Consider the following 27,520-nt stretch of genomic DNA (forward strand, 5'->3'; position numbering starts at 1 on the left):
GAGAGGAAATAAAGCATCTTTACAAAATTGCACTCAGAGGAAAATGTAGACTTTAGTTTATTAATTTCTGGATTTTTCTCCCTTTCCCCTCCTGAGAATCTGAGAATTCACAGTGACTGGAAATCAGTGGCTTAAAACTTATGCTGACCAGAGCACCCTGGAGAGGTGGTTTCTGAGGCTCTTGGCTCTGTGACCAGGGCTTTTGCACAGGATCCTCTGCAGGCAGCAGCCGCCACTTGCTCCCCTGATTTGGGCCCGGGCAGGAGCAGCTCTGGGCGCCCTCAGCTGTCTGTACCTCAGGCTCTGCCACCTGTGGGCACTCCAGGCTGTGGGACACAAGTGGGACACTTCTTCCTTTGCTTGGGTTTCATCATTCAGTATGTCATGCCTTCATACACATCATTCCCTAGCCCTTTTTTCTTTTTTCTTTTTTTGAGTAAAGGTAGATTTATTTAGATACATACTCCACAGCGTGCAGGCTGTTCCAGAAGGCAAGAGAAAGGCCATGAGGTGTAGGGGTGTGGGGCTTGGGTGTTTAGTTTAAAGTGAAAGCAGATACACACTCCACAGAGTGCGGCCATCTTACTCAGGAGGGAGAGCAGCCACGAGGTGTGGAGATTCGTTTTTATGGGCTTGTTTATTTCTTATGCTAACAAATGGGAGGATTATTCCAACTACTTTGGGGAAGGGGCAGGGATTCCCAGGAATTGGGCCACCACCCACTTTTTGACCTTTTATGGTTAGCCTCAGAACTGTCATGGCGCCTGTGGGACTGTCATTTACCATGCTAATATAATATAATGGGCATATAATGAAGCTTAGGGTCTAGTGGAAGTCATATATCCATCTTGGGCCTCAAGGTCTGTTGGGAGTTGAAATTTCAGCCACCTTGGTGTTAACTGCTGTGTTATTTCTTGAATGGCTGTACCCTGCCCCCTTCCTTCCTATCTCATCCTCCCCTCAGAGATTTTACTCCCATAATTTTATGAGGGTACAGAGGGGTGACAGTCTAGTTCTGGGCTGAGTAAGGGTGTTGACCCTGCCTATCAGAGAATAAAAATTTCTGAATGCCTAACCTAGGGGCCCCAGGGGCATGACAGCCTTGTTTTTGCATCAGAGAGCGGTAGGGCTGGAATGCTGGCATAGCCATCATCTGATGTGGGACTGTTGTAACCTGGAAGACACAAACTTTACCAAGAGGTTAGAGAGAAAGTAGTTTAAGGAGGAAGGGTAGGATTATGACTATTAATTGTAAATGAGACCAAATGTCCTAATGTACAGGCTTCTCCATGCCACACATCGATATAAAGATAATCATTTATATACGGGCCGAATCTTTTCTGAGGTATGCATTTTGGGGAGTGCCACATTATTTAGATATATCCTGAAGATGTATTAAAATATCTGGAAGCAGACGAATTTTAACAAGGAAGCAGCCATCTGGATCCATAGAAGAGACAAGTTATGAACAGTGTCGGGGCAAAGGTCTATTAGTATAAAATAGTTAAGTCCCGTATTATTTTATGTCCTCGACTTAGATGAGATGGTGGAGTTAGCTGTCTATACACGACAAAAGACTTAAGAGGCATGGTTAAACACCTGGAATTAATCAAGAGGCCTTCCCTTTATTGTAAACAAAAACTTAACACTGTTTTCCAACCTACCATGGTAGGCAGGGTGCAAACCATTTCTGGAGGCTGGGGGCCACTGTGTGCCTGAAGACTGGGTGCAATGGGCACTGCAAGTCCTGCTTTAGTTTCAGAGCTCCCTCCTTTGGTGGATTTTCAAACTAGGCTTCCCAGAACAGCGGCCCACGGGCTACCCGCTACGCGTTCCCTTCCATCGGCGCCGCCCCTTTTGCCTTAGTTCCAGGCAGTGGTTTATTTCATGCCGGCTTCCTCTGAAGGAAGGGTTTAGCTGATATAAAAAATGTGGAAAATCTGTAGACAAGCCCCATCTCACAGGGTGCAGCGCTTGCTTCCAAGGGTCAGGAGGAGCGCTGGCGCCTGGAGCGGGGACCCGGGGCGCCGAACAAGGAACGAACCTCTGCCGCTAGGCTCCCTGCATCCCAGTCCAGCTACGCCATCCTCTGCGACCTCCCCTGCACGGCTCGGCACCGCCCTCTGAGGGAGGTGCCGCGCAGGCGTCTTGAAGCCGCAATGCCCTCGGTCCTCTGCGTGCACCGTACTGCGGTCTCCCGACTGACACGTTTCTTAGGGGCGTGGAAGAGGCGGGACCAGGGTGGACCATCGGCTCTTAAAGGGTCCCCGACGCGAGTCGCGGGAGGCGGAGCCGCTGGAGGCAGCGAGGGGCGCGTGGTTCCGAGCAGGTTCGGGAGGCGAATGGGGCGGCCGGGCGGGCTCGAAAGGGGCCGGGTGGTCCGGGGGAAGTGAGGGAGAGTCTCTCAAGGGGCTGGGCCGCGTTCTGGGCAGAGTTCTGCCGGGGCGGGCCCGCCCCCGCTGCTCCCAGCTCTGCCTGTTTTGACTGGGGCTGCCGGGGTTCATTCATTCCTGGCCGGGGCATTCCTAGTTCGGTCGCCTTGAAGCCACGGCCCAAATCCCAGCCGAAGGCTCAGAGCACTCTGGCGCTTACGGCCCGGCGCCCCCTCCCCTCCATTTTACGGACTGGGAAAACTGAGGAGGCGACAGCCGACCGAGGTCATCTCGCCAGTTGGAGGGAGGCCGGCCTCGCCAGCCTTCCTGTCTCCCGGAGCCCCTTCACCACCGCTTTCCGGGGGCAGGCACAGCGCGTGGACTTCAGTGGGGCGGGGGCGGCTTCAGCGCCGGGAGCAGAGTCCAGCGGGAAACAGTGGGGGCGGGGGGCGAACTGCTTGGGGTGAGGGGCGGGGCTTTGAGCCTCGAGATTATTTTAGCCCGGCCATCACCAGCTGTTTGACTTCAGGCAAATTATTTCACCTGTTTGACCTTAGTATCCTTCTTGGTAAAGTGCCAGTAATAACAGCCTGCTTCACCAGAATGCTGGGGGATTTCAGAAAAATAATGCAGAAGTGCCCATTACAGAGCCTGACAAGCAGCGGTGTTCAGTCTAGTGGGTCTTATCTGGATGCACAGAAGAGGACTGAGGCAATTTGGAGGAAGGCGGCTGCCGGCCAGGCCACCCTGAATGAAAGGCCTCAGTGTCTGGGCTTCCTCCCCCCTCCCCCTTCTCTGCTCGCAGTTTGTTCAGGGCGGTGGTGCACACCTGGCAGTGGAGTCTGGGGCCAAGGCCACGTCTACACCACCCTGCTAAAGTGCCGCCTAGAGCTGGGTGGGATTCTTAGCTCCAAGCCAGGAGTGGCATTGGCAGAGACTGAACCAGCCTGGCTGACCTGGGCTGGGGCCCACTCCAGGACCACAGTGCTGCCGCCTCAGAGCTGGGCTCAGCGTTCCTGGCAAAGGACCCCACCCTGAGGACATTTACTTTATTTCTGGCTTTCTCTTAGTTGAACTTCATGGGAGAGGCTGTCGGGAGGATGCTTGCAGCAGGAGGAATTAGTCACCAAGTCAAGGAGCCAGTTTATACCTAGTGATGGCAGAGAGACTGGGAAGGTCTGAGTCTGAGCAGTTAGAACCTCTTCCTGGGCTCTTGGAGTCCCAGTGCTGCTGCCTTGTTTCCTTCTGTCCAGAACTGTCCAGTCCCCAGGCACCTTGGGGAAGGCAGTGTGGAGCTTCAGGTTCCATCTTCCCAACCCCCAGGCAATTAGGACTAGAAATTATGGCACCTGTGCATCAGTCACCCCACCTGCACCAGATGGCAGTCCTTTAAAATCACATTTAACCTTCACACTACCACATATTAGTACGATTATAAACTCCATCTTATAGAGATGGAAATTAAGGCCAAATTAAGGATAAGTGGTCTCCAAGGCCTAAGGCCAGAAAATGATGGTATCCAGATGTGGACCAGGGCTGACTCCGGACCCACTCTGTTAACCAGGACACACCACTGCCTCCCTCGAAGGCCAGACTCCAATTCAAAGGAGGCCCTGAGCGGGCAGCCTCGGCCACCTCTGAAACTGTCCTGGGCCAGGCAAGATGGCAGAGAAGGTGCTAGTAACAGGCGGGGCTGGTTACATCGGCAGCCACACAGTGCTAGAGCTGCTGGAGGCGGGCTATTCGCCTGTGGTCATCGACAACTTCCACAATGCCATTCGTGGTGAGCATTGGAGGGGCTGGGGCTCCACTAGGGGATGGAAGGAAAATCCTAGGTTCTGCCTCCACCTCCAAGGGGTATAAGTCCAGCCAATCCCTTGGGAACTGAGGACTCTATCTCCTCCAATTTTGATGGCCTCCATGTGCCAACCAGGAGGGGGCTCCATGCCTGAGAGCCTGCGGCGGGTTCAGGAGCTGACGGGCCGCTCTGTGGAGTTTGAGGAGATGGACATCTTGGACCAGGCAGCCCTACAGTGTCTCTTTAAGAAGGTAAGCGCTTGGCAGGCAGGTAGAAGGCACTGTCGAGGGCCAGGCCTGTGAGCAACCTCTGACCCTAGCTTCCCACCCCTGCAGCACAGCTTTATGGCGGTCATCCACTTTGCTGGGCTTAAGGCTGTGGGCGAATCAGTGCAGAAGCCTCTGGATTATTACAGAGTTAACCTGACAGGAACCATCCAGCTTCTGGAGGTGAGATGTGGGGAAGGAGCACAGACTCTGGACAACCCCTCGTCAGGCAGGGCCCAGGCTGGGTCATCTTGGACGGTCTTTACCGCTCAGCCTCAATCCCCCTTCTGTAGTGGGGGTGCCCACACCTCAGCCCCCACTGTGAAGGCATAGGGGGGCAGGGAAAACGTGTGAGGCAGAGGCCACTGACACCTCCCCTCCACGGGCAGATCATGAAGGCCCACGGGGTGAAGAATTTGGTGTTCAGCAGCTCAGCCACCGTGTATGGGAACCCCCAGTACCTGCCCCTGGACGAGGCCCACCCCACAGGTGGCTGTACCAACCCCTATGGCAAATCCAAGTTCTTCATCGAAGAAATGATCCGGGACCTGTGCCAGGCAGATAAGGTGAGGACCCCCTCTGACTCAGCCCTCGTGCAGCTCATGGGCCCCTCACAGCACTCCCATGAGCCTGAGGATGGGATCCTGAGTAAGCCCACTGGGGAGGAGGCGAGGCCTCAGGAAGCGGCAGTGACTTGCACAAGGTCACAGCATATGTGGGCGGGGGGTGTCCATCCCCTGCTCCTTTAGAGAACAGGCATGGGAGGGTGGGGAGCTCTGGTAAAAGGGCTCTAGATTCAGCTGGGACCCCTACCCAGATCTGACTGGTGTCCCACAGGCCTGGAACGCAGTGCTGCTGCGGTATTTCAACCCCATCGGCGCCCACGCCTCGGGCTGCATTGGCGAGGACCCCCAGGGCATCCCCAATAACCTCATGCCCTATGTCTCCCAGGTAAGAGAGAAGGCGGCAGGTAGCCCTAGGGCAGAGGGGTACAGCTAGTGCCAAGGGCCTGGGAACAACTAACCTGACCTCCACCCCAGGTGGCGATTGGGCGACGGGAGGCACTGAATGTCTTTGGCAATGACTATGACACGGAGGATGGCACAGGTGAGCCAGGACCAGGGGGAGCCAGGAGGGAGACTGAGGCAAGACAGAAACTGTATTGAGCCCCTCCACCCAACAACCTCCTCTTCTGCAGGCGTCCGGGATTATATCCATGTTGTGGACCTGGCCAAGGGCCACATCGCGGCCTTGAGGAAGCTGAAGGAGCAGTGTGGCTGCCGGGTAGGGAGAGAATGGAGGATCGAGGGAGGGGAGGGTGACGGGTCCCTGGATAAGTGGAGCCAGAGGGGTGTTAAGTCCAGCCCCCTCCACAACCCCCATTCTCTCCTGGGCAGATCTACAACCTGGGCACGGGCACGGGCTATTCGGTGCTACAGATGGTCCGCGCCATGGAGAAGGCCTCCGGGAAGAAGGTAGGCTGGCAGTCCACCCCAGCCCAGCCCAGCCCAGCCCAGCCCACCTGACTTGCAGCAACAGCGAAGCTGGGCCCCTCCCACTAACCTACCTGACAGACATCCCAGCACTGTCCTGTCCACTCACGCTGCCTTAGGACTTGAAGCCTGAAAGCGAGATCCTGCTCCATACCTGTTTCCTAACAGCGTGGTCACCAACTCAGTGGGTGAGGCCAGGGCTGGCTCAGCGAAGCTACCCCCGCTCCCTCTCCTGCAGATCCCGTACAAGGTGGTGGCACGGCGGGAAGGTGATGTGGCTGCCTGTTACGCCAACCCCAGCCTGGCCCTCAAGGAGCTGGGCTGGACAGCAGCCTTAGGGCTGGACAGGATGTGTGAGTGCCGTCCCCACCCCCTGACCCTGTGCTGCTCACCCCTGGGAGAGAGAGAGGGGATAGGAAAGAGCTGTCAGAGTCTGAGAATGCCCACCCTGGGCTGCCCGAGGTGGCACGGGCCCTGCATTCCAGCGTGGACACCTGACCTTGCGTTGTCGCAGGTGAAGATCTGTGGCGCTGGCAGAAGCAGAACCCTTCCGGCTTCAGCACGCAGGCCTGACCCCTCCCCGACGTGGACCAGAAGAAAGAGAAACAACTGCCTGCTCTCCAGCCTCTGACAGGAACCCAGGGGCCTCAGCGCCTCCCCTACCTCAGGCCCCAGCTGGGCACACTCAGCCCACCAGGCATGAGGCCAGGGGCTCCAGTTACCAGGTGTCAGGAGTCTATTTCACAGGGTCCAGGAACCCACGAAGACCACCAAGAGTGAGTGCGGGAAGCAGGGCTGAGACACACATGACACCCTCCTCCCAGGCACTAATTTATACTGCTACAAAGGAGCTTTCCTAAGTATTTAAAATAAAAACTTTCCTTACACTGGAGCAGGTTCTTGCACATGGTCACTCTCTACCCACTGGATAGAATCATTCAGGCCTGAGAGTTGACACAATTTCTTTAATTTTATCGGAATCCAGGACACAACAAGAAAAACACCCAAAACTACATGGAGACAGAAGACCAGACACAAGTCCTCCCCACCTTCCCCCGGCCCTAGAGTGGGGACAACGTGGGTGAGACAGCTGGGGGAGGCCTTGAGCCTCAGTCCAGCCCTGCAGGCTCCAGGCCTGCAGGGAGGAGGGTAACGGGGAGGCAGGGCCCAGCCCCCAAGTCAGAACAGCTGAGGGAAGGCCCCCTCCAAGGACTCTGCCCGCTCACCAGCACTCCTGCCCGGGGGGCAGGTAGCCCACAGCAGCAGGGGGGCCCGGGCCATGGCCACATTCATGATTGAGAAGCAGCTGGAGTGGAGGCAGGAGAGACACGATTATCTGGGCAGAATCAATTGAGGGGAGGGGGTAATAAGTGGGGCCTGTGAGGGCCCCACGGGCCAAACCCTGAGGTCACAGGAGGGGGCCCAAAGCGGGGCTAGTGAGTGAGGTCCTGAGTGAGTGGGTCAGCGGCTGGGCCCCTTTCTCCCGCTGCCTACAGCCCCTCCAATACTGCTGCTGGGGGGGCCCCACCTCCAGGGAAATGGGAGAAGAAAGCAGCCCACCCCCTGCTGCAGACAGCCAGGTGGCTGAAGCCAGGAAGGAAGGCCTAGCCAGGCCCTAGCTTGCCTGCCCCAGAGGCCTGTGGGAAAAGGATGGGTGCAGGAGGGGGAGAAAGGGGCTCGACCGGCTCAGATCCAAGATGGTGCCGTGAGTGCTGGGTCCCCCGTGAGCTCGGGGACTGCGCTGGAGACCAGCAACTCTGGTTAGACAGGAGGCAGCAACTTCTCAAGAAACTCCTTCACAGCTGCCATCTCCTGGGGGTGAGGGGGATTGTGAGAGGCTCCTGGCTGCAGAGAGGAGGGAGAGGGCGGGAGTGGGAAGTAGCCCTTCACCACTGACCTGAGGACAGGAGCTGTGCATGACCCCCGGGTAGGTCTTGAACTGGACCCTGGCGGGTGTGACAACAGACCGGAGCTTCTCAGCTGTCAGGGCCCCAAACCGTACAGGAACCATGGGGTCCAGCTCCCCATGGCACTGAAGGATGGCCAGGTCCTTGGCACTGCCGTTGGCTGCCTGTGGGCCAGACAGGACTCAGGGCAAAGACAGCGCTTAGGCACAATCCCCAAGCCCTGAGGAGACACTCACCTGGGGAAAGGCCCGGTGCAGAGGCAGCCAACAGCTCAAAGCCACAATGCCAGCCAGAGGGTGGGGGCAGGTGAGGGCTGTATAGAGGGATAGGGCCCCACCCTGGAGGAAGGAGAGAATGAGGAGTCATGAGGGCACAGTTCAGCTCCCACCACCCACCCCCACCCCCCTCTCTCCCCTCACCTGTGAAAAGCCTCCCAGGACGATCCGATTGGCAGGGATCCCATTCTTCATCTCATGCTCAATCAAGGCCTTGACTGGGGGGAGGGGGCATGACTGGGTGCAGGGAAAGCTGCTAGAGGCACCCAGGGAAGGGAACTAGACAGAGGTACTGCCCAGCACTTTCCTGGGGGGACCGAGGGGGAGAGGGAGGATGCTGAGGAGGGGCTGGGGCCTTACTGTTCTCTGCTGCCTTCTTGATGCCAGCCTCGTCCTCTGGGGCATCTGGACTCAGCCCCATCAGGTCAAACCTGGAAGAGCAGAGGCGTTGGCAGCTACTGGAAGTCTCCAGCCAGCCACGGGGAGCTTCCTCAGCTCCTATTCCCCTCCCCAAACTCACCAGGAGGGCATCACCATCTTCATGTTGAGTGTCACAGGGATCCGAGGTCTGGAGAGGGACAGCAAGAAGGACCATCATGCTCAGGAGGGAGAAGGAAGCCACAGCAGAGAGCCCAGGAGGGGGCAGGGCAGCCCCCCGGGGAACCCTCCCAGCAGGCAGGGCCTGTGTTTAAGGTGTTGCCAGGCAACCTGCCACGTGGGGCTGGAGGCTGTGGTTGGGGCAGCAGCGGCAGCAGCTATGAAGAAGCAGAGTCCAGCACTTGGTGTGACGGGGTTCCAGCTCGGTGAGTATTTGGGGAAGGGGTACGGAGGGTGCTGGCTCTAGGAGTCTCAGGTCTAGGAGGCCTTGATCTGGGGGCTGGACCCCATTCCTGGGGGCTCCACAGGAATGAAGGCTGAAAATGGCACTTCTCACTGCCCTGGGCCCAGGCCGCAGGCCCCAGGATGCAGCTGGCAGGAGAAAACAGGCCTGGGACTACAAGACCACCCCCCTCCTTAGCCCCTCTGTTGCTGGGGCGTCACTCACGCATGGGGACAGATGTATTTGACGTGAGGGAGCCGGATGGTGGAGAGGGCGTCAGCCCAGCTGTGTCTGTAGGAGGGAAGGGAGAAAAGGCACCGATGTGGAGAGGGAGCCAGGGAGGGCACAGGCCTCTCCAGTCCTGCCCACTGGGCCATTCCCACCTCCTCAGCAACACCCCCTCCCCAGCTCACTCACCCTGTGTCTCCAAGTCCATGTAAAAAAATAACCTGTAAAAGGATCAGAGATGGGGAAGAAGGCAGTCATCATCCTTCTGCCACTTTCACTTCACTCTGTCCTCCAACCCCTGGCCACCCCTCCCTCACCCCCAAAGGCCTGGAGGGAGAAGTGAGGTAGCAGCCAAACAGGTGATTAACCCCCTGCCTCCCAGCTTCAGGCTGCTCCCCTCTCATCACTGCCACCTCCCTTTTCCCCACACCCCCTCCAGCCAGTTCCCCAGCTGGCCTGGGGGCTGCGTGGGTAGGAGAGGAACCTTACCGCAGCCGTTTCCCGCTCAGCTCCAGACACAGTGGCAGCATCGGTGAGCAGGGGCAGAGACATGGTGTTACCACACATACACTGCAGGGCTCCACGGCTGGGGCCTGTGCAAATTCAGGGTTGTGGTCAAGAGCAAGACCAGGCAGGGGACAGAATCCTGACACAAGAGCCGAGCCTCAAACCCAAGCGATCAGCCCCCAAGAGCAACCTGGGTTCTGTCCTGCGCACAAAGAAAAGCTGAGCAAGAAGTCCTGGGTCCAGGCAGGCAGGAAGTCTGCCTCCATTCCAGGGCTGAAAAGCAAAGGCAGCCACCCGAGTGGCCCACGTTCTGGCCCACCATCCAGCCTGGAAATGGGCAGAGGCACCGCTTAGGGGCCACAGGGGAGGCAAGCCAGGGCACCCCCTGCTGCCTCCTCCCTACGTAACACTAGCAGTAACTGCATCCTCTCCCTGCTCCAATCATCCCTCTTCTCTAGGGCCCTCGGGTCCCCTCCTCCCCAACTCTGGGCCCTACTGGAAAAGGAAGGGGAGAAAAATGCTAGGGAAATATGTTTCCAGCCCCTACCTCCTACCCTACACACATTTTCTCCAACTTCTCTCCCATCCAGCACCCATCAGCCTTGACAGCAGTTTCTGGCTCAGCCATTCCTGGAGCTGCACATGTCCCCAGAAGGCACATGAACTGGTCCACCACTCACCCCCTAAATGGTGCCTCATGCTCCACCGAATGGGGCTACCTGCTGCTGCTGCTGCTGCCCACTGACTCTCCAAATAAGTCCCCCAGCTCCACCATGCTCTGGGACTCCCAACAACACAAAAGAATGTCAAACTGGCTGGCTCCTCCCCATTCTTAGCATCCTCCAAACTCTCCGGAAGCTTCTGCTACCTGCTCCTAAGTGCCTACCCCTCTTAGCAGCACCCACCCCTCCCACCTTCCCTCTCAGACCCCAACTGGCCCCCTTCACAGTAGGATCCCCCACCTCTGACCCTGAGGCTCCTCTTCCCACACAGGAGCGCATCTTTCGCCCTAAGCTGAGATTATTCTCCTTCCCCACTGGGCGACTTCCACCTCTTACTCCAGGTCCCTCCTCTTAAGAGTGGTGCCTTCGCCTCTGACCTGGAGTCTCCCCCTGCCTCTCACAGTAAAAACTTCCACCCTGATTCAGGGTCTACCACTCCCCACAGTGGGAACTTCTGTTCTGACCTAGGATCGTCCTCGCCACAGTGACATTTTCTATCCTGACCCTGGACCCTGCCAACAAAGAGGCGTTCTACCTTTGACCCCGGAGAGCCCCCGCCCCACAATGGGATCTTCCACTTCCGACCCTAAGTCCCTCTCATCATCCCCGGACCCCAACTTCTTCCCCGTCTCCACCCCTAAGGTCCCCAAGACTGGCCAGCGCCTCTCCGCACCTCACTCCCCACCCCCATCCCTCAAGACTGCGGCTGCCCCTCCCCACTCGCCAGGACCCTCGCGGTGGGCCGACGCCCCCTCCCCCAGTGCCCACCCTCGGCCTGCTGGCCCCGGACCAAGGTACCTCCACTCCCTGGGGGTTTCGAGACCTCTCGGGCGATTCTCCTTTCTCCCGCACAGACACACACTCTTCCCCCTCGACCGCCCCCGCCGGAACTTCCGTTCGAGTCCCGGGAAACCAGCCATCGCGCTGCCGGAAGTAGCCTGGCCAGCCGTACGGAACCCGGAAGTGGGCGTCCGGGTTTCTTCAAATAAGAGCTGCCATGTTGGATGCGGTGGGGCCACTCCCCGTCATTAAGTCACGGAGTCACCTGCAGAATCTAGACAGTGCATCCGTGACTCCCACTTCCTGCCACCACCCATGCGCCTCCTGGAGGAATTCTATCCTGAAGGCTCACCCTAGCATAGTTTCCCACCTATAGACCCCACTTCATTAGTAAACACCCATGGTCTTGGGTATCCACTGCTGGCTTTCATGCCCTGTTCCAGGATCACAAGTATAGTCCTACACTCAGCTGAAAAGATCCTTAGAGACCATCTAGTCTTCCTGCTTATTTAAAGATGAGGAAACTGAGGCTTAGGGAAGCAAAGTAAACCAGTCTCAGGATTACACTGTAATGCTGCCTCTGCACCTGCTTCTTGAGCTATAAAATAGTGATAAAAACCACCCTGCCAACTTCACAGCTTTACTATTAGGTTCAAACGGGGTCATGTGGAAATGCTTTATACAGTGTAAAATCAGCGTGAGGACATAATGACTCTAAAAAGGGCCCTGGGAAAAAAGAACACTGGCATCAGCAAGTATCCAGGACAACTGGACAGGAATCGGAAGTATTGTCTTAGCTCTGCCCTCAGCAAGCAATGTCATACAAACAGTGCACAAAATACCACCTTCAGTGGGCTCCAGGTGTTAACAAAAAGGGTTTCATTTGGTCACTGAGTCACACTTAGCTCCTTGCTGCACTGGTAAAGTGGCATGGGGCTCGGTCCACATAAAGGCTGGAAGGGGAGATAAACTGAGTTGCAGGACCATGTCCCTGAAAGCCTGTGGGCATCCGCAAAGAGGATGTGAGTCATGCTCATCCCTCAGCAGCTTAGGATTCATTTGCCCAGAGTAACCTACACTAGTTTTTCTTTGAACTAAAAGAAAACAGAAAACTTGGAAGCTCAACAAAGCACTTTTTCCCAGGTTAAGAGGCAGTTTGGTCTTAAGTGCTTAGCAGGTCAGAGAGACAGCCTGAAACACCAATACCTGAGTAGGAAAACAGAAGAATAAACAATTCCTCCTGAGCCTCCAGTCACCTGAGACAATGTGGCACTTCGAGAAAATTCTTCATTGAAGCTCAAATTCAGAGGCTCAGTCCGAGGCTGTGAGTAACGCTTTAATCAGTGAAATTAATGAAGAGCTAGTATAAGATTTCTAACTGTATTTCCCCCAACTCCAAATTAAAATGTAGCCCTTATTTTTATCTCCAAAATGATCCAAATGAAATAAAGAGGCTATGGCGGAGGAGTAGGACCTTTAATGCATCAAGAATTACGTTTGCGTTCTGGTTGATTTCAGGCTGCATTTTAGAAATTTTGAGGCTCCACAAAGCTTAGTGGTGACAGGGTTTCCTCAGAACAGGCTGGAGAAACAGTGGGCATATCCTCCTAACAAGAGTGTGAGCCAATTCCTCAGAGGAATTCTCTTAAGAGGACCAAATTCAACACTAATTCCCATTAACAAGTGTTTCTGTTTTCTGCAAGGGAGAGAAAACTGACCATTTCAAATCCTCTCTTTTTAGATACTTAAATTCTCTCCAGTTGCTGTACTGATTTTCAAAACTTAAGTCCAAAGTCTTGGGTCTACGTTCAGGCTGTATGTGCTGCTAACTTACTTCCCTCACCACTGTTTCTTCTGATGAGCTCCAGAATCTGTTCTCCCTTATTTTTGTAAATGTCACCCCGCAAGTTACTTCCTTACATGAGAAATGGAATAAAAGGTTTTTAACCTCACCTTCCTCTTTACAAAATGTGGGTGGGTAGGTGTAGGAATGTTTTTAGCCTACGGTACAGAATTAAGCCTGACCTTTCCTAGAGAAACTGATCTAGTCTCCATGTAACTGTGACAAGTGTGATCTACCTAATCCAAAACAACAACAACAAATTTCAAAGTTCTACACAATTCCCAGTAAAGTAGAAGTTTCATAAGTACTACCAAGAACTCAAAAGAATATACAAACGTTAAGTCTGGCAAGGATTTATTAGGAAGCTTATTAGTCACAGTGAATTAAAAAGCCATGAATGGAAGAACTGAGATCTTCAAATTCTGCCACTGGGCTTACAACACTAGTTAGAAGCTAATAAACATTAAGGATGTCCCAAGGGGAATCTTACCTAAGTCCCAATTTTACCCCGAGCAGGATACCCACAAACACAGACATGAAGCCCATGCTCTCCTCAGACTGCTTACCTGGGCAGTAGAAAAAAAAAAAGACCTTCTCCTCAAGCTATTAACCATCATTAGGAGATTCCTGCTCTTCTAGCCGTAACCATGGGACACTACTGCATGACAGACAACTCCAAGCTAGGCAACCTGACAAGAATGCTGTATGATGACAGGGAGAAGGAGCAAGCAGGGACAAGTATTTCTAGTTGGAGACCCTCCTGATGGTTAGTACAAACACAATGCTGAGACTTCAGAAAGTTTACGGCAGCCCAGGAATAGTTTCTATTTTTTAAAAAAAACACAAATCACACAAAAATCCTGCCACAAAGCAACAAGACACTTGGGATCCTATGGCCACATTAACTGGAAAGGCGAGCATTATCCATGACTGCCAGATGCTGACCAGCCCAAGACCCAATTTCTGCAGGACCCCAGAGAACCACGATTGTCCCTCAGCACCAGCACAACCCTTTCCGGTGGCGTGGTGTCTTCCATGGGCCAGGTTTCTGCAGCAAGCCGCAAAGACAAGCTTGGCAGAGGCTGTGGGAGCCAACTCTCTCTGGAGCCCCATCTCTCTTTGTCCTTCCCAACAGGATGTCGTACATCTTCACTGACACAACGCTTCTGTGGGAGCCTTGGCCAGCCCTTAGGAAATAAAGTGTGTCTGCGGGGTAACCTGATGGACCCTGTGGTCGGCTGGGTTGGCTGACGCTTCATAATTGCAGATGGTCACCTCATGTCGGCGAAGCTGCAAGAAAATGGAGAGGCTGGGTCAGCTGGCCATTTCCCAGGCCACACAAAGGAGTAGTCCTTATTCAGGTTCATTTCTAGAAATTGTCATCTAATCTCTTCTCCGTTCTGATACTTTTTATCCTGAGAAGCCTGGACAAGATCAAGTCAATGATTCATCCCATAACTGAGAAGATTCATTCTGCTACTACAATGGAGGCACTATCAGAAGACCTTGTCTATCTTTTTTCTTTTTTTTTTTTTAAGGTAATTAGGCTTTATTATTTATTTTTAGAGGTGGTACTGGGGATTGAACCTAGGGCCTCGTACATGCTAAGCATGCGCTCTACCACTTGAGTTATACACCCCCCTTGTCTATCTCGTTTATCATCTATCTCTGGTGCCTGGAACAAGAAAGGTTATCAACAATGTTGAATGAAGGAAAGAATTTCAAGGTGAAAAACTGAATTGATATCAACCCCCTTAAAATTCCTAATACTTGTCAAATGAAACAGACAGTTTACAGTGATGAAACCAAGAAAAATTATAGAGAGACTGGGAGCAGTCAGCGTCTTACTGGCTCTTTTTCCTTTCCTTAAACTCCAACCTCCAACAACCACAGCATGCAGCTATATACATACACATGTACCTACACTGGAGGGGGCAACATTTCCAACCCCATCTTACCTCAGTCCATTCTCCTCTCAGGCCAATATAAAAGACCTTCGTGGTATCAGCTCCAAAGTTTTTTGAAATATGAATTGAGAGATGATAGACATTTGAAAAACGAGAAATTCTAGAGGATGAAGAGTGGGGAGAGAAGACAACAATCAGAATTCAATGAGAAGCTCACCACCATGTCAAAAATGACAATTCCAGCTCCAACTTGTTGTAAAACCCAGGCAAATGTCAGAGGACATTCTTGAGGTCTTATGTCTCATTCTTCTTCTCTGGACAAGCAATTAATACAGTGAACATTTACTAAGCATCTGCCAGATTCTGCCCAAGGCAACAGGGACAGAAAAAGAAATCAACAATGCCCCTGCCCTCAAGAGACAGGAATGAGAAATGCTATATGACCACGCAGGAATTCAAAAGCAAGCTCAGTAGGAAAAATAACTAGTGAGGAGATAAGGTGGTCACGTGTAACTTGGCCTGCTGCAAGCCCACTATGCAAAGAGGAATTCTGAAATTATCTTTCCTAAGGCCATCCTATGAGCTCATTCCATCTGCCAACTGCTTACAGGTTAACAAGTCTGTGGCTTGCACTCCATCTCTGCCAAAATTTGACCAACCCTAGGATCAAGCCTCCTCCGCTGTTTTAACTTGTTTCTGATGCTAAGAGAGCAGGAGATGGGCCAAAAACAAACTGGAAGCCCAGTAAGTGCTAATTAACAGAAGCTCATTGCAAATGAGGGAGTGCCTGCTATTCTTGGAAGAAGCCAGAGAGTGGAAGAGAGGTCAAATGCTTACTTCGTAGCATACTCTAATTCTCCTGTAAGATCCCGGTTCAGACTAAAGGTCTGATCTGGCTCCCTGTCTGTATCGTCAAAGGACATCTGTGGAATGTTCTTGTATCTGAGAAAGGAAAGGGAAGAAAAAATTTTAAATGTGCGCTATCACATTTTTCAATTTCTCAAAACTTTCTACTGATGCCTCAACTCTCTCCTCAGTTCTGTCAAAAGAAGATCACATTTTGGAAATGGCATTTTACTGGCATTTATATACAAATATCTTTAATTCAACAAGAAAAGAGCTGAGAACTGCAACGTAAGCCAATGGCATCTCTGAGTGGGTTAAGATCACATGAGAAGCAGTACACAAAGAGATAGCTCAAACTAGGTCACATGCAGCAAATGCATGGAGAAAATAAGCAACTCAGCACATTCAGACCAAGCTGAGGAGGTTAAATAAAACAGCTTACTCATGGGGGAAAAATACTTTGGCATAAACATATTAAACAGTTAAGAGATAAGATCAGGTAACCCAATGCTCAAGCATTTTTTGTGTTCAAAATTACCCTATATACTGAGTCATTGTACAATTCTTAAAAAATACAATTTGGGGATTTTCATTTTGAAAAGAGCACAAAAGTCTGCAAGCTCACAATGAGATTTGGAAAATCAAGTAAAACTGCTAGTGAAGAAAAAAATTTTCAAAGACATATCTAAGAAACAGCTGTCTCCTTCATAACTCACAGACTCTAAAGGACCGAGCCACATTCCCCAAACTCTAGCATGTTTTATTAACACACCCACATGGGAGGGGCCTAGGCATTAGCTGCAGTAAAACGCATGTAATTTAAGAAGGCAAATGTTTGCTTCAAAGTGATTTTAAGAATGATGCACAGAATAATAACAACAGCAGTGAACATTTATGAGCAGCATTATGAGAGGCAGTGTAACACTGTAGTTAAAAGCAGTGTCTCTGGGGCCAGACTTCCCAGGCTTAAAACCTTGCTCTGTTACTTACCAGCTATGTGATTTTGCGCAAGTGATTTAACCTCTCTGTCTCTTAGTTCCTCATCTGTGGGGATAGTAATAGTACATATCCCACATAGATGATGTAGACATTAAATTAAGTCAACTCTAAGAGACAGATATGTTAAAAAATTTTACTACAGAAAATTTCAAACATACAAAACTAGAGAGGAAAATATAATGAATCTCCATATACTTACTACTCAGCTTCAATAATCAACACTATGCCAATTTGCCTATCAGGCCCATTTTGTTTGTGCTTGATATTTTAAAGCAATCCCATATCAAACTCATCATTTCACTCATAAATCATTTCACTCACATCATTTTACTCATAAATACTTCCGCATATATATCTACAGAGTAAGGACTTCTTAGAAAAAACAAAAACACCTAAGATACTATCAACAATTAACAGTGATTCTTTAATATCATCTAACACCTAGTCTGTGTTCAAATTTCATAGATTTAAGTCTCAATTTAACTTTTCTGGATGTGTCAATGACACGTCATAGTTGAACAGGCACTATTTTTTTCTTTATTAATGGTGCATTTTACAATCAATGACATCTTAGATTCAATAAAGTATAACATATGCAAAGGGCTTAGAACTCAGGGCTATGTAAGTATTTGCATCTGCTTTTCGAAAACTAGGCACTTACTATGTTTCAGGTTTATTCTACATTCTTTACATGTTATAGTTCATTTCTCTCCACAATCTTAAGAGGTCCAGACTATTATTATTGCCATTTTACAAATGAAAAAATTAAGATATAGAGAAGTAATGCCCAAAGTCATGCAGCTAGCAAATAGCACAGCCAGAATTTGAACCTGAGCAGTTTATTCCAGAGCCTGCTCTTAACCACAATGCAACATGGATGTCCAGTCTTCTCCAGACAATCCATCTCCCAAGTAAATGAATCTCCAAAAGCATCAACTCAAACGTACCGTTTCTTTAAAATGATTAAATATGTGAATTTGCTTTCAAATTCATGTTTTTAACATTCAAAAATAATGTCCATTTCTTAAATCTCTCATTTCAGTTGATCAAATTTTTATAAGAAAAAAATTTTTTTATTTAAGTATAATTGATTAACAATGTTGTGTTAGTCTCCGGTGTACAGCACAGTGATTCAATTATGCATATATTCTTTTTCATTATGAGTTATTACAAGATGTTGAATACAGTTTCTTGTGCTATACAGTAGGACCTGGTTGTTTATCTATTTTATATACAGTAGTTTGTATCTGCTAGTCCCAAACTCTTAATTTATCCCTCTCCCCACTTTCCCCTTTAGTAACCACAAGTTTGTTTTTTATGTCTGTGAGTCTGTTTTGTAAATAAGTTCATTTTTATCATTTTTTAGATTCCACATATAAGTAATATCATATGATACTCATTTTTCTCTGTCTTTGTATTTCACTTAGTATGATAATCTCTAGGTCCATCCGTGTTGCTGCAAATAGCATTATTTCATTCTTTTTTACAGCTGAGTAGTATTGCATTGTGTATGTGTACACACACACACCCACACCCACACCCCCCCCCACATCTTTATTCAACCATCTGTTGATGGACATTTAGGTTGCTTCCATGCCTTGGCTACTATGAACATGGAGGTACATGTATCTTTTCAAATTAAGAGTTTTTTTTTCCCAGATATACACCCAGGTATGGGACTGCTGAATCATATGGTAACTCTATTTTTAGTTTTTTGAGGATCTCATAATGTTTTCCATAGTGGCTGCACCAAATTACATTCCCACCAACAGTACAGGAAGGTTCCCTTTTCTCCACACTCTCTCCAGCATTTATTGTTGTGTACTTTTTAATGATGGCCATTTGACCAGTGTGAGGTAATACCTCATTGTAGTTCTGATTTGCATTTCTCTAATAATTTGCGATGTTGAGCATCTATCTTTTCATGTGCCTATTGGCCATCTGTATGTCTTCACAAGAAATTTTTTTTTATGTAAGGTTCTTTTGATATTTGTTTCTTTAGCACTCAAAATCAATTTCCCCTTCTTTTAGAAAAGCTATGCTGGAAAAAGGCAAGTTGTCAAAAAGGGACTACTAGCTCTGGTGTCAACAGATTCAGTGTCAAAAGAGGTATATAGAACTTTGCTAACTAAAGGCCAGGCAAACTCAGATGGAGTAATTCCATCTCAACAAAACAAAAAGAAAGATCATAACTATCTGAAACTGCAAGGGAAAATGTTGAAGCTAACCCCAAGAGTAGAATCCATAAAGATCATTTGGGATCTGTGGCTGGATTATTAAGAAAACTGCAAAGTCATCAACAAATTGGCATTTATAGGATGCTCTTGGAATTAATGGTGCCATAGCAAGCACTTTGAAGAGAGACAAGTTGTTGGCCCTAAAGATGCTTAATCTAAAAATGTCAATTCAGGAAGAGTTAAGTAAATTCTGACACAGAACAAGCACAAGATTTTTCCTTAAGAGAGGGAGGCAACGGTTAACCCAGTACAAAGAAAAAAACTGTATTATTCTGGATTAAAGTGATACTAAAGAGATAAAAGAAATAGGGGATTCTTGAGGGCCTGAACCCTTGCCACTTACAGTCTCATCTCAGAGGGGTGTGAGTCATCATCTTCTCCCATTATAATGATGCCTTTGAGCTTGACATTGCCTGTAAATCTGCCAGAATGGAAAAGAGAGAGGTGTCAACCTGGGTTTGAATCTCTGCTGAGCTGTGTGACCCTGGGCAAGACCCTTTCCCTTTTTGGGCTTCAGTTTACTCATGTGTCAGACTGGTACTAGATAATTTCTACAATCCTGTCTGCCTCTGGCATTCTGCAGTTCTAAGAAATTTACCTCGACTTCTCAGTTATCTTTTGACAAATACATCGTTCTTCAGTCTGCATCAAGAAAGCCAGGATGCTTTCCTCCTCACACCCACCACAGTAATTTATTCAATTTCTAGAAACAGATGTGTGCTCTTGACACAACCAAAGAATGAATCCTGATAATGTGACTGGGTATCTATTAGCCTGAGGCAAGCACCAAGGAGATACTTACGGAATATTAAACAGAAGCTCTTCATCTGCATCACTTTCAACAAACTGGAGGGGATGAGGGGTGGGGGAGAAGAAAGCAACAAATATTTGCTGAGAGCCTATAATTTCAGGCATCTTCCACCCTGTTCTACAACTGGAGTGCAATGCAAATAAACAGTCAACCTCCCTCGGTTTTCCAGCACTTATTAACTTCCAGGGCCGACTAGCCTCCTGAAATTGTATGCAAAGATTTGTGCCTATTCGGTCCACAGCTTTCAAATGGCTCTGTGACCCCAAAATGGTAGATGTTCTAGATAGGGTAAAGTGCTTCATCTCCCTAGGCTGGAAGTCTCTGGTCTTTGGTCTTCATCAGGTGATAAGTGATCAGGCAGCCATTGGGACTAGTGGGCAAACGGTAAGGGAAACGCCCTCCTGGCCATCCTTCCTCACTACCCTCAGCAGCCCTGGAACTGAACGTTGGCCGCGTAAAGCCAAAACGCCCCTTTCCGTCTCTGGGCCTCAGTTCGTCTATCTGCAAAATGGGGACACTCGACCCTGTCCGCCTCTCAAAAGGCTGGCAGGAGACGGGCAGGGGAAAGCGCTTGGCAATCGGGCCGTGGTTATTTTTAACTTCGAGAATGAGGCTGACAGAGCAGACGGGAGGCCTGAGGCCTCACGCGGGTCCCCGCCTCACCCGCCCACCTGCCCGCCCCTGCCCCCAAGAGGCCCACCTTGGAGCGGTCGGTCCGCTCCTCCCACGGCTTGAAGACGCCGCGGCCGCTGCCCTCGCGGCTCTCGTTGAGACACTGCAGCCGCTCCAGGTCGATGCGCAGGTACAGGCCGTAGGCCAGGCCGCGCTGCTCCGGCGGCTCCTCCCGTTCGGCGGCGCAGCGGCAGCCGCCCCCGCCGTGGCTGTGGCCGTGCGACATGGCGACGCCGCCGCCCTCGCGTCCCCTCAGCCCTGCCGCCGCCGCCGCCCGCGCCTAGCTGGTTTCGCTCCGGCCGCCAAGCGCGCTGCGGCCGCCGCGTCGTAAAAGGCGCCCCTGTGCGGCGCATGCGCTTGTGGAAAAGTAGCGGGGCGGGGCTCGGAGAAGGGTTGCAGTTTGACCAGCGCTTCCAGAAGCCAGGGAATGAACGTTGACTCTTTCAGTCCTGGAGTCGGATGCTGTCGCTTTCCCAGCTTCACAGATGTTGAAACTGAAGAGCAGAGAGGTTAAGCTGGTGTTCTGAGTAAATGGTGGGACTGGGTCTTGAATCCTCCTCCCCCTCAGGCTAAAGTCTACTCTCGTTTACCACCAATGGCTTTTGGGAGCTGGTGGCGCAGTGATAATGCCCTGAGGAGTGGGGAGCACAACGTTGTCACTGCTCACATGTGCACGCTTAGGCGCTTAGAGCTCACAAACCCATTTTCATAACCACTTTCTTCACAGTGGGCTTAGCGGTCGAGACCCTGGGCTTTATGGACAGCCGAATCTGGAGACAAGTCCTGGGTCTGTTGTTGACGGTGGACACCCCGAATTAGTCATGTTCCCCATCCTGAGACTTCGCTCCTCGTCTGCCAAGTGGGAATAGTAGTGTCTGTTTCATAGGATCACAGTGAGTATTGAATGAAATAATGCACGTCAAGAACTTAGCACAGTACCTAACACATGGTAAGAATTCAGTAGTTGAGTCAGATCTTGATTCAGATCCAAGCACTGCCACTTACTAGCTGTGTGGTCTTGGGCAAGTGATTTAACCTCTCTGAGTCTCAGTTTACCCCCTGTGAAGTGAAAGGATTGGACTAGATGATCTTTACGTCCCCTCCTCATGTGATATTTCAGAGCAGTTTTTTCAAAGAGCTGGTTGTGACCCATTAATAGGTCTTAAAATCCATTTAGAGGATTGTGACCAGCTTTACAAAATTCAATAGAATAGAATAAAAAATTCAGAATGTGCCACACATTTTTAAGTCTCAATTTATGGTACTTTCATTCCAGCTTTGGGTTTGTGTACTCAGGTGCAATTTAAAATGTTTTTCATCTTGTGGGTTGAGGTCAAAAAAAATGGAAAGCCCCTGTTTAGAGTTGAAATGATTTTGGTTTCAGGATAGAATGCTTCCTTACAAATTGGTGGAGACAGGAAAAGACAGGATGTAGAGAGTTAAGGGATACTTTGGATATCCTCTGCACTTCACTTCTGGCTCTGGAGTATCCAGACAAGATGGAGGGCTGCAAACTAAAATATCCATCTGTTCAAGTTCCATTCAGAAACATTCTGATGTCCTAGTACAATTCTTTGTGAAATAGGCAAGCTTGGTTCTGGTTCAAATAGCTCAGTGTCATGACTGATTTCCTGTTTTCACATCACAGTTTCAGGCAGAGGGCCTGGCACGTGGTAAATGCTTAGTAAATGGTTGTTTATTGAATGATACATCCAGTAGCCTTTCTTTGGAAAGACCATGTCTCACTGCAGGCCTAACCCAGGCCTTACCCATGACGTCTACTTATTTTTGGATTCTTTCCTGTCATTTACATACATCACTGTCATCTTTTACTGATTTACTGAGCACCGTGTGCCACACTTTGTGCTAAGCATATATGTAGTTCATGTAGTTCATCTCAATTCTTTGTCACATGACCTTTAAGAAATAGAAAGTGTTACCCAATGTTATCTCCAATTTGAAGATAAGGAAAATTGAGGCTGAAAGAGGTGAATTAACTTGCCCAAGATCAGATGAGTTTAGGAAGTAACTAGACTTTGAGCACATCCTGTAGTTTCCTGAAACAAAAGGTATACATGAAATAAATATGTTGTATCCATTAGCTTATACTGTGTAACAAATTACCCCAAAACTTAAAAGCTTTAAACAACAGCATTTATTTCTTGTGATTCTGTAGATCACCTGGGCAGTTCTTTTCAGGGCAAGCTGGCTTGGCTGATTAGTTTACAATGGCCCCACCCACCTGTCTAGTGGATAATTAGCTGTCAGCTGAGCTGATGTCCACATGTCTCCAGCAGGCTGCCTGAGCTCAGTCACACTGTGGCAGTTGTTGACTTCCAGGAGCACAAGAGGGAAGACTCAATTGCACAAGCTTCTGTAGTTTTTGTTAATATCCCATCAACCAAATCAAGTTTCACTGGCCAAATCCAAATTCAAGAGTGAAGAGATAGACTCCACCTTTCGATTGGAAGAACTACCAAACACCGTGACTCCCCACTGTCCCCTTTCCCCCAGTATTAGTTATCTTCTGTTGTGTAACAGATTACTCCCAAACTTCACAGGTTAAAACTACAATTAACGTTTATCTCACAGTTTCTGCTAGTCACGAATTTGGGAGTGGCTTAGCTACGTGGCTCTGGCTTGGCTCTCTCAGGAGCTTCAAGTCTTCTGAAGGCTTGACTAGTGGTTGGAGGATCCACTTCCAAGATGGTGCGCTTGTGTAGCTGGCCAGTTGGTGCAGGCTGTTGGCAAGAGGCCTCAGTTCCTCGCCATATGGACCGCTTCATCCAACTGCTTGATTGTCCTCATGACATGGTGGCTGGTTTTCACCAGAGCAAGTGATCCAAGAGAGAGCAAAGCAGAAACCAGAATGTCTTTTATGACCCCGCCTTATAAATCGTATACTGTCAATTCTGCAATATTCCATGATACCAAAGGTCAGCCATAATCAGTGTGAGAGGGAAGAGGATAAGGGTGTGGATACCAAGAGGAAGAACTCATTAGAGGCCCCTTGGAGGTGGTTACCACACTACCATACATGTTAAGTGACCACTGAAAATGTCTTTATTCTTCTCGTACATTTAAATGGTGATTTGGATGAGGATAGAATTCTCTCAGAATTTTGAAGCTATTCTGGTTTCTTCTAGCTTTGCCATTCTTATTCCTGACTCTGGTGTAGGTTCCCCCCATTCTCTTTCTGGAGGTTTTTAAGATCTTCTTTCGGTTCCCTGTGTACTGAAATGTGCTGTGGCTCATTAATCATTCATTGTGTTGGATACCTGATGGACCTTTTCAATTTAGAAGCCCTAGAACAGAACACAAGTGTACAGGTTCAGACACCTGCACACATGTGCTCAAGGCCCCTTGCAAGGAAACGTATTTAGGACTATAAAGAGAAGGGGAGCAGGGCTACTGTCCTGCTCTCCCCAATTCCATCACCTTCTAGTGCAGAGTTCCACGGGGCTCAGATATCTGCATGTGGCCTTCCAGGTCATTGTGGAGGTTTATTTGTCAAGGTAGCAGAATAGGCTGTATTTTATTCAACAGCTCATTTGCTTCCTTTGTAACTTCTTAAATACACCTCCATTTATACTCTTGCCCCAGTCCTGCAAATATTAGGTATAGCCTGCTGGGTAAGTCACTTACCTTCTCTAAGCCTCAGATTTGTCACATATAAAATGAGAATAATAAGAATACCTACTCTGTAGGCTTTATTATGAGGGTGATATGAAATAATGCAAACTAATCAGCCAAGCCAACTTGCCCTAAAAAGAACTGCCCAGGTGATCTACAGAATCACAAGAAATAAATGTTGTTGTTTAAAGCTTTTAAGTTTTGGGGTTTAAGGTTTGCAGCAACATCTGGTGGGTAGGAAAAGGTTAAATAGCGTTTTTTCACTCATTGCCAACCAGACTTTCAGCTCAGCGCCCTCGTCTGGTTGAATGGGAAACTGCAGCTGCTAACAGGATTGGATTTGGAAGAAACCAGCTGTCGCAGGGAAGCTCTGAATGCCTTTTGGCTCTGCTTACTCTTCCTGTCCCTTCTCTTGCAGTCCTACGTTGCAGGGATGTCTGAGGACAAATGGGGATTCTCACTGACTTCTAGGAATATCCTGGGGCAGGTAGGAAAAGCTTCTATTTTTTTTTCTCCTACTTTGGGCTCCATCTGCAAAGGTTTCTGTAGCATGAGGACTGCTGAATTTGTATCCATCTTCCCTTCTCTCCTGTCTCAATTAGGCTGGGAGAAACAAGCTGTTTTTCTGTCACTTTTCAATGCTTCCTTGTGGCAAACCAAGAGTATCATAATAATAATAACTAACAGCCATATGGCACTAATAATGTGCCAAGCACTGTCCTGAGGGCTTTACTTACATTGCTTTTTCTAAATTTTATTTTAATTTAAAAAATTTTATACAATTTAAAAATATATTGTTTTTCAATACTCATAATTACAGGTGTCCTATTATTATCTTTCCTTTACAGATGAGAAAACCAGGGCACAGAAAGGCTAGTAACTTGCCCAAGGACACACAGCTTGTTGGTTAATGGAACTAGGATTTGAACCCAGGTAGTGGGCCTCCAGAGGCTGTGCTCTTAACCACACTGAACCTTCTCCAAATAATAGTTAACATTTATTAGGTACTTACTATGGTGCCAAGCTGAGACCCCAGAGCTCAGGCTCTTAACCACCATGCTGCAGGTACCAGCCAGATTACCTCGAGTAAGTCATTTTTCTCAGACAGCAGTAACAACAATCCTTTACTAAATGCCAATTCCACGTTGAGTACTTCACCTAATTCATCATCAACATCCTGGCTTAGCATGTCTTGAGCTCTTTTTATGTCCCAGGCACTATTCTAAGCACTTGACATGTTTTAACTGATTAAAGCATTATGTGATAGCTCTATAAAATTGGTTTATTTTCTTCATTTTTGGAAGACAACATTAAGACACAGGTTGTGACCTAGCTCAAGCTAGAAAGTGTGGGATTCAAAGCTGGGTAGCTTTGCAGATTACCTGAGAGTCCCAACTAGAGGTGATTGCCTTTGGAGTTGGCAACACTTTCCAGTTCTGCATCAAAGCACATGGATGGATGTACTTCCTATCTCCTTGAATTTAAGTGCAGCCAATGAAATATGATGGCAATAATGGATGTCACTTCTGGACATAGCTTAGGGTCCAGTGCAATACTCTTCATTTGCCTTGAAAATCTTAGAAGGCCTCCCTCAGCCTGGGCCCCTGAGTGAGGAGGACATAAAGCAGAGTTCTAACAGATCCTCAGTAGACATGTAGTGTGAGTGAGAAACCTTTGTTGCTTCGAGCCACTGAGATTTGGGAATTGTTACTGCACCACAGCCAAGTCCAGGGTTCCTCAACATCGGCACTATTGACATTTTGGGTCAGATAACTTTTTGCTGCGGAGGGCTGTCTGTGCATTGTGGAAAGTTTAACATTTTTTGCCAAGTGTCTTACTAGGGGCAAAAATCACCTCCAGTTGAGAACTACTGCCCTGACTCATCCTAATAGTCTGATTATTCTGACAGTCCTTAATGAACCCCATTTAGGCATGATTTCTTTGTTTTAATATGCTGTTAGAGTCAGCTAACATTTAGGATAGCTGCATCAATATTCATACATAAGATTTGCTGTCTTCTCCTTCTCCTCCCTCTCCTCCCTCTCCTCCTCCTCCTTCTTCTTCTTCCTTCTTCTTCCTCCTTCTCCTCCTCCTTCTCCTCTTCCTTCTTCTTCCTCCCCCTTCTCCTCTTCCTCCTCCTCCTTCTTCTTTTTGCTTTGGAATAGTTTGAGTGGCATTGGTATTATCTGACCTTTAAGATTGAAAGAATTCCCCTGTGAAACCTTCTTGGGCCTGGAGTTCTCTTACAGTTCTCCTGCTTTATTTCTTCTATGGTAATTAGTCTGTTTAGATTTGCCATCTCTATAGGGGTCAATTTTGGTAAGTTATATTTTTCTGGAAAATTATACACTTCATATAGTTTCCTGGTATATTGCATATAGTTGTGGCAAAGGGTTTTAAAAACTGGGAAGTTTTACATAGAAGTCTAGATTTGTTTGTCTTTTCTTTAAAGCTCAGAAAATGTAACACTGGGCCTGCCTTCCACCTGGAAACAACCAGGTGGAGCTGTGTAAATAAATCTTTTTCCTTCTGTTTCCACGACTTACCATTGTCATACACTAAACTCCTGGTATTTGAGTTTGTGACCCCTAAGACAAGAAATTAGAATCATCTGTCTTCTCGGTGGTCATTAGAGACTATTGTATAAGGGACCTGAAAGAATAGATGAGTAGACAGGGGCCCAGAAACAGGAAAGCTGGAGGAAGGACTCACTGGCCTCCAAATAGTTCTTAGCTTGTGTTCTAAAGCTTTAATTCCCGTCAATAGGAAACAAAACTTTCCTTTTCATTCTACATTTAGAGGAAATGAAGGAAGGACACTAAAATTTATTGAGCCCCAAATCTCTCACTGAATCCTTACCAGAATTCCTGTGGGTTGTCATTATTCCCATTTCACAGCTGCGGAAACTGAGGCTCAGAGAGATGTCACAAAGCTAAAGAGTAGTAGAGCAAGGATTTGAACCTGGATCTGACTCATTCCAAAGCTCATGCATTGTCTTTCCACCACACTGGGCATTTTGCAACCAGGCTGCTCATCGAACTCATTGCAGGAAGCCTTTAAAAAAGTACGTATTTCCAGATCCTACCTCTGATCTATTCAGGTTTCTGCAGTGGGGCCCAGAAACCTGTATTTTAAACAATGATTTGGCTAGTTGATTACTGTCCCCCCGACTAGGTGAAGGCTCCGTGAAGCGGGGGCGACGTCTTCATCATTCAGTGACACAGAGTGGGGGCGACACGAGTATTTGCTGTGTGACTGAGTGTGCAAGCCTCCCAGCCCTGACCTTTGGACCTGCTGTGAAGAGCTTCTAAACTGTGGAAAATTCTGGAGTAGCTCTCAAACTTTAATGTACATTGTAAGGAGAATTTTTTTTTTAACATGCACACTCTGGGGTCTCAACCCCA

At 48.8% G+C, this 27,520-nt stretch overlaps 3 protein-coding genes and 2 long non-coding RNA genes across 9 annotated transcripts; 3 read left to right on the plus strand and 2 right to left on the minus strand.

Annotated features, from left to right (window-relative positions):
- The first annotated feature begins 2,186 nt into the window (after nt 1-2,186).
- On the plus strand, nt 2,187-6,821 carry GALE (UDP-galactose-4-epimerase). Of its 4 annotated transcripts, XM_006196765.4 has the most exons (11): nt 2,187-2,329; nt 3,937-4,155; nt 4,306-4,421; nt 4,506-4,619; nt 4,826-5,002; nt 5,274-5,387; nt 5,477-5,543; nt 5,635-5,720; nt 5,834-5,911; nt 6,168-6,282; nt 6,444-6,821. In XM_006196765.4, the coding sequence occupies exons 2-11, from the start codon at nt 4,035-4,037 to the stop codon at nt 6,500-6,502; spliced, it is 1,047 nt and encodes a 348-aa protein (XP_006196827.1). In that variant the 5' UTR covers nt 2,187-2,329; nt 3,937-4,034; the 3' UTR covers nt 6,503-6,821. The 4 variants fall into 4 exon arrangements, with proteins under 4 accessions (XP_006196827.1, XP_015095182.1, XP_072831232.1 ...); XM_015239696.3 differs by lacking the exon at nt 6,168-6,282; XM_072975131.1 differs by lacking the exon at nt 4,506-4,619.
- A 53-nt stretch (nt 6,822-6,874) lies between these two features.
- Nucleotides 6,875-11,558, minus strand: LYPLA2 (lysophospholipase 2). Its single transcript, XM_006196763.4, has 10 exons — nt 11,187-11,558; nt 9,649-9,752; nt 9,349-9,380; nt 9,157-9,222; nt 8,632-8,679; nt 8,472-8,542; nt 8,256-8,329; nt 8,073-8,174; nt 7,827-8,000; nt 6,875-7,741 (listed from the first exon to the last, which is right to left on the minus strand). The coding sequence occupies exons 2-10, from the start codon at nt 9,724-9,726 to the stop codon at nt 7,691-7,693; spliced, it is 696 nt and encodes a 231-aa protein (XP_006196825.1). The 5' UTR covers nt 9,727-9,752; nt 11,187-11,558; the 3' UTR covers nt 6,875-7,690.
- LOC140700768 (uncharacterized) lies at nt 8,833-10,481 on the plus strand. Its single transcript, XR_012079409.1, has 2 exons — nt 8,833-8,914; nt 10,257-10,481. It is a non-coding gene; the product is annotated as an uncharacterized lncRNA (long non-coding RNA).
- A 1,790-nt stretch (nt 11,559-13,348) lies between the features above and the next one.
- Nucleotides 13,349-20,812, minus strand: PITHD1 (PITH domain containing 1). The gene is made up of 6 exons (XM_006196761.3): nt 20,512-20,812; nt 19,803-19,846; nt 19,344-19,421; nt 15,756-15,860; nt 14,970-15,078; nt 13,349-14,301 (listed from the first exon to the last, which is right to left on the minus strand). The coding sequence occupies exons 1-6, from the start codon at nt 20,707-20,709 to the stop codon at nt 14,200-14,202; spliced, it is 636 nt and encodes a 211-aa protein (XP_006196823.2). The 5' UTR covers nt 20,710-20,812; the 3' UTR covers nt 13,349-14,199.
- Nucleotides 20,813-20,844: 32 nt separating this feature from the next.
- Nucleotides 20,845-25,382, plus strand: LOC107033581 (uncharacterized). Of its 2 annotated transcripts, none has more exons than XR_012079407.1 (4): nt 20,845-20,992; nt 21,211-21,376; nt 24,535-24,603; nt 24,965-25,382. It is a non-coding gene; the product is annotated as an uncharacterized lncRNA (long non-coding RNA). The 2 variants fall into 2 exon arrangements; XR_012079408.1 differs by having other exon boundaries at nt 20,871-21,017.
- Nucleotides 25,383-27,520: the final 2,138 nt, after the last annotated feature.

The sequence above is a fragment of the Vicugna pacos genome, chromosome 13 (assembly GCF_048564905.1).
Source record: "Vicugna pacos chromosome 13, VicPac4, whole genome shotgun sequence".
Classification (NCBI taxonomy): Eukaryota; Metazoa; Chordata; class Mammalia; order Artiodactyla; family Camelidae; genus Vicugna; species Vicugna pacos.

What these genes read in the sequence shown, in the direction of transcription:
- LYPLA2 (XM_006196763.4), bottom strand. Translation starts at nt 9,726, where the DNA reads ATGTGTGGTAACACCATGTCTCTGCCCCTGCTCACCGATGCTGCCACT. An exon ending in CATGGACTTGGAGACACAGG is followed by an intron (nt 9,223 to 9,348) that starts GTGAGTGAGCTG and finishes TCCCTCCTACAG; the next exon opens with ACACAGCTGGGCTGACGCCC. An exon ending in AAGATGGTGATGCCCTCCTG is followed by an intron (nt 8,543 to 8,631) that starts GTGAGTTTGGGG and finishes CTGCTCTTCCAG; the next exon opens with GTTTGACCTGATGGGGCTGA.
- GALE (XM_006196765.4), top strand. Translation starts at nt 4,035, where the DNA reads ATGGCAGAGAAGGTGCTAGTAACAGGCGGGGCTGGTTACATCGGCAGC. An exon ending in TCATGCCCTATGTCTCCCAG is followed by an intron (nt 5,388 to 5,476) that starts GTAAGAGAGAAG and finishes CCTCCACCCCAG; the next exon opens with GTGGCGATTGGGCGACGGGA. An exon ending in CTTAGGGCTGGACAGGATGT is followed by an intron (nt 6,283 to 6,443) that starts GTGAGTGCCGTC and finishes GCGTTGTCGCAG; the next exon opens with GTGAAGATCTGTGGCGCTGG.
- PITHD1 (XM_006196761.3), bottom strand. Translation starts at nt 20,709, where the DNA reads ATGTCGCACGGCCACAGCCACGGCGGGGGCGGCTGCCGCTGCGCCGCC. An exon ending in AGCGGACCGACCGCTCCAAG is followed by an intron (nt 19,847 to 20,511) that starts GTGGGCCTCTTG and finishes CATCCCCTCCAG; the next exon opens with TTTGTTGAAAGTGATGCAGA. An exon ending in TGAGAGGAGAATGGACTGAG is followed by an intron (nt 14,302 to 14,969) that starts GTAAGATGGGGT and finishes ATTTTCTTGCAG; the next exon opens with CTTCGCCGACATGAGGTGAC.